Raw genomic sequence first — 5,467 nt, 5'->3', positions numbered from 1 at the left:
AGAGGGGGAGAGAAAGAGAGAGAGAGAAGAGAGAGAGAGAGAGAGAGAAAGGGGGAGAGAGAGAGATGGGGGAGGAGAGAGAGAGAGAGAAACACAGACCTGTCCGTCAGTCAGGAAGAGAAAGCGGCTCATGGAATCCGAGACCCCCCGCACCCCCAACACCCACATGGGGCACAGAAGGCTGCTGCCTCAGCTTCTGCAAAGGGCAACCCAGTAAGGGCCCGCTCCCTGCTTTGTCCCCTCACCTCCCTGCAGTCTCTCCCCTCCCTGCTCAAGCATTTCTCCAATTCCTGTCCGAAGGCAGGTGGATGGAGTCAGGCCCCAGATCAGCCCCGATCTCATTGAATGGCGGAACAGGCTCGAGGGGCTGAATGGCCTGCTCCTATTCCTAACCCACCTGTCTGGTTATCCACCCAAAATCCTGACCACTGTTTACAGCACGGGACAGAGGGAGGCAATGACTGAGTGCTACTATTGCTAGACAATTCATCCAGAGACCCAGGTAATGGACCCCAGGGGCCCATGTTGACAGCCCACCATGGCAAATGGAGTCACTTGAATTCAATACAAATAGGGAATTAAACGTCGAGTGACTACCATGGGGAATGGATCGGTGAAGTCTACCTAAGGACTGTCCAGTTGGTAACTATCCAGTTCTGGTCTCCCAGCTACAGGAAGGGTGTTATTAAACTGGAGAGGGTTCAGAAGAGAGTTACGAGGGTGTTGCCGGGAATTGAGGGTCTGAGTTATGGGGAGAGGCTGAATAGGCTGGGACGTTTTTTCCCTGGAGCGTTGGAGGTTGAGGGGGTGACCTTATAGAGGTTTGTAAAATAGTAAGGGGTATAGAGAATGGCTTTTCCCCACGATGGGGGATTTTCGTGCTAGGGGGCATATTATTAAGGTGAGAGGAGAGAGACCTGAGGGGCAATTTTTTTTGTACACCGAGAGTGGTTCGTGTGTGGAATGAACTGCCTGAGGAAGTGGCAGATGTGGGGACAGTTACAACGTTTAAAAGATATTTGGATAAGTTCACGAATAGGAAAGGATTGGAAGGATGTAGGCCAGGAGCAGGCAGGGTGGGACTGGTTTAGTTTGGGGATTATGGTCAGCATGGACTGGTTGGGCCGAAGGGTCTGTTTCCGTGCTGTAGGACTCTATGACCATCGCTGATTCCTGGACCTTTAACCTCCCCACTATCACACGGCCCATTCCAATAGAGATCTACGTCCAACCGGAAATATGAGCACGTGCCCACCATATTGACAGGTGAGGTTTATCCGATTGTGAACTGCATGTGCCTTCCCTGGCACTCTGAGCTGTCATCGTGCACAATTCCCAACAGGCGGAACTTCAGGGACGAACCCAATATCTTGGTGGGGCCAGTCCACAACCATTCCTCCCAATAAAGCCCAGGCCGGGACAGTCACGGCATTGCATGCCCAATGTGGACAGAGGACAATAACCTACCATCGTGCACCTCCATTTCATAATGGCTCGAAAGTCTTCTCTTGATCCTGTTCACTGGGAACATGCCGAAAGTGCTGGCTGCTCCGATATATGCACTAGAATCGAAACAGAAGAGATTATGAGACCTGACTCCAATCACAGAAACTGTTTCTACCCAGCGGGACCAGTGTGCACCATCCACAAGGTGAGCTGCAGAAGTTTACCAAGGCTCCTTCAACAGCGCCTTCCAAACCTACAACCTCTACCACCTAGACGGACATGTGCAACAGAGACCACCGATAATGGCCCAGGTGGGGATGCATTGCTGCTGCTCCTGAAGTGTGTGTCCCCGGCTGGGTGAAAATCCTGGATCTCCCCACCACCGTCTGGGCAGCTCACTGTAACTCCCTCCAGAGGGATGGGAGAGAAATGCTGATCCAGAACATCCACATCGTGTAAACAAATCCTTCTTTTTTAAAAGAAGTGATGGGGTGATAGAAAGTCAGCCACGACCTCACTGAACGCTGGAAACATCGCCTGGTCTAGGCCTCTGTTGGTCTCACATGGTTAACACTGAGCAAGTTAGCAGGAACCATCATCGTGTTTCTGTTGGCAATCCACCTACATAAATCATCTTAGCATTGTGCGTTTTAGTTTTCATTTAATTAAAAAGAGAATAATTCTGGAGGTTTGTCCACGGGCTCCATAAAGATTAGCAGAAAGCAGTATCTCAGTGCACCAACCAGCCCTTGGTATTAGGTTACACTCTGCCTTTCCCAATAATTCGTTACGTTAGTATAGAAACAGCTTGGTGGTGGGGGAGCGATGTCATTCAAGAACCAACATTTTGTGTAGTTAAATTGTGCAAATTACAACCATAAGAAGTAGGAACAGGGATAGGCAATCTAACCTCTCGGGTTTAGAGTGTGGTGCTGGAAAAGCACAGCAGGTCAGGCAGCATCAGAGGAACAGGAGCTTTTCCAGCAACACTCTCTCAACTCTGACCTCCAACATCTGCAGACCTCACTGTCTCCCACCTAACCTCTCAAGTTCAACGATTGACATCAAATCTGCTATCTCAGTTCCTCCTTCATGCATCAACCCCATTTCTAGCAGCGGGTTAAATGGCCAAAATCTCCATCCCAGCCTAGCTGCAGTGCTCCACTGAAGCTCAGCATGAGCTGGAACAACATCTCATTTTCCTCTTGGGCACCCCGCAACCTCCAGGACTCAACAATAATTTTCGAATCTGAACGTCTTACTCCATGTCTTTTAACTACCACCCCACACCCCAGGCCCTGTAATGACATGGTCTGCTTTCAGCACAGCCAACCCATTTCCACCTACTCATTCCCCACATCATTAGCCTCACTTTCTCACTGGGTTACCATCAACCCATCCCTTTATCTGCCTAACTTTTTCGGAGCTCCATGTTCCCTTATCCACTCACTTCTTCCTCCCCAACCCCCCGTATTCAGCTTGTCTATCACCTTTTCCAAGCTACTATCAGTGCTGAAGAAGAGTCACTGGACTCGGAATGTTAACTCTGCTTTCTCTCTCCACAGCTGCTGCCAGACCTGCTGAGTTTCTCCAGCACTTTATGTTTTGTTTCAGATTTCCAGCACCTCCATATTTCATGATAAATGGATTGATAAACAAACATTACGTGGCACAGGCTCCCTCACTCCAATTAGACACAAGCGAATGGCCTCCTGTGTTTTAGCTACACAACAAAGCCTTCATTTTACAAAGTCAGCAGCCAATTGAGTAGAGTAACAGATATACCTGTGCTCCTCCCACCCTCACGTGGGAAGAAGTGGCAAAAGAGGTTAACAAAACGATTCAGAATGGTCTATTTCCTTGCTGCAAGTTCTATGTAATTTGTATCAGCTAATTCATGAAGGCAGAGATTTAAGGTGTCCCCAAGTACAAATCCTATCAGTTAGAGCACGTCACAATCTTCCCTTCAATTTCTATAAAGGGAGTATTCTTTTAAATCAATTCATGCCTGGAACGTGGCTATCGTGGGCTGGGCCCAGTATTTATTGCCCGTCCCTAGTTGCCCCTTGAGAAGGTGGGGGTGAGCTGCCCTCTTGAACCGCTTCAGTCCATGTGCTGTGGGTTGACCCACAATGCCCTCAGGGATGGAATTCCAGGATTTTGACCCAGCGACGGTGAAGGAACGGCGATACTTTTCCAAGTCATGATGGGGAGGGACTCGGAGGGGAACTTGCAGGGGGTAGTGTTCCCATGTATCTTGCCCTCTGAATTGGCAAAGGTCATGGATTTGGAAAGTGCTGTCTGAGGATCTTTGGGGAATTTCTGCAATGCACCTTGTAACAAGTACCCACTGCTGCTACTGAGTGACTTGGTGGAGATTGTGCCAAGCAAGTGGTTACTGCTTTGCCCCGGATGATGCCAAGTTCTTGAGCATTGTTGGAGCTAACCCATCCAGGGCAAGTGGGGAGTATTCTCTCACACTCCTCACCTGTGATTTAAAGATGGTGACAGGCCTTGAGGAGTCAGGAGGGGAGCTACTGACCCAGTAGACAGTATTTATATGGCTGATCCAATTCAGTTTCAAGGGTAGCCCCCAGGATGTCTATAGTCTGGCCTCAATATGCCTTTGCTATGGAAGGATAAATGTCCATCAGCGTTTCCCAACTGGATAGTCCATGTCCAGATGTTCTAGAACCAAGCTGCACAGACACAGGCCATTCAGCCCATTAGGGTTTGCGCCAGCCCCATGAGAGCATTATCTAATTAGCCCCACTCCTTGCTTATTCCCTATCACTCTTCAACACTTTTCTTTTTCAACTGTTTACCCAATTCCCTTTTCAAAGTTCATACTGAACAACAACAAAAAACGACATTTGGACAGGTATATGAATAGGAAGGTTTAGAAAGATGGGAAATGGGGCTAGATTGACTTGGGAAACCAGGATAGCATGAACGAATCATGGAGATGTCCATCATGGAAACAGACCCTTTGGTCCAACCCGTCCATGCCGACCAGATATCCCAACCTTGCCTAGTCCCATTTGTCTGCATTTGACCCATATCCCTCCAAACCCTTCCTATTCATGTACCCATCCAGATGCCTTTTAAATGTTACAATTGTACCAGCCTCCACCACTTCCTCTGACAGCTCATTCCATACACGCACCACCCTCTGCAGAAAAAGTTGCCCTGTAGGTCCCTTTTATATCTTTCCCCCCTCATCCTAAACCTATGCCCTCTAGTTCTGGACTCCCCCCACCCCAGGGAAAATGCCTTGTTTGTTTACCTTATCCATGCCCTTCATAATCTTATAAACCTCAGCCTCCAACGCTCCAGGGAAAACAGCCCCCGGCTGTTCAGCCTCTCCCTATAGCTCAAACCCTCCAACCCTGGCAACATCCTTGTAAATCTTTTCTGAACCCTTTCAAGTTTCACAATGTCCTGCCGGTAGGAAGGAGACCAGAATTGCACGCAATATTCCAACAGTGGCCTAACCAATGTCCTGTACAGCCACAACATGACCTCCCAACTCCTGTACTCAATACTCTGACCAATAAAGGAAAGCATACCAAACACCTTCTTCACTGCCCTATCTACCTGCGACTCCACTCTCAAAGCTGAAGTGAAGGTTTTGTTTCCGTGCTATATGACTCTGAATCAGTGCCTCCCTCTCTGTCAGCTATTGCCATACAGAACCGTAATGGCTCCATGCGTAAAGAAATGTCTCCCTGTTGGTTTTTTACTGGGTTTTGTGACAGGAACAAGCTTAATCTCCAAAGGGAAGGCTCCCACGGTTAAATAACTGGCCATTCTGTCTGGCCCTGCACCAATATTCTTTTTGGAAAGGATGCATACAGGTGAAGCAGGGCATGAAACCAGCTTTAGAGAGAGACAGACAGGGGGAGAGACAGACAGGGGGAGAGACAGACAGGGGGAGAGACAGAGAGAGAATGAGAGACAGACGGGGGAGAGGCAGAGAGAGAGTGAGAGACAGAGAGAGAACAAGAGACAGACAGGGGGA

At 48.7% G+C, this 5,467-nt stretch overlaps 1 protein-coding gene across 1 annotated transcript in view; it reads right to left on the bottom strand.

The window, feature by feature from the left end:
- The window catches only part of LOC122552224 (protein lyl-1-like), a 37,776-nt gene that overhangs the window by 4,452 nt on the left and 27,857 nt on the right, over positions 1 to 5,467 (bottom strand). Inside the window, exon 3 of the mRNA XM_043694868.1 lies at positions 1,468 to 1,562. Coding sequence (XP_043550803.1) covers positions 1,468 to 1,562 — 95 coding nt within the window. The remainder of the gene's footprint in view (positions 1 to 1,467; positions 1,563 to 5,467) is intronic.

This window comes from Chiloscyllium plagiosum, chromosome 8 (genome assembly GCF_004010195.1).
Source record: "Chiloscyllium plagiosum isolate BGI_BamShark_2017 chromosome 8, ASM401019v2, whole genome shotgun sequence".
Classification (NCBI taxonomy): Eukaryota; Metazoa; Chordata; class Chondrichthyes; order Orectolobiformes; family Hemiscylliidae; genus Chiloscyllium; species Chiloscyllium plagiosum.
Note: the sequence above shows the minus strand (reverse complement) of the source record. Positions and strands in the feature narration are given on the sequence as shown.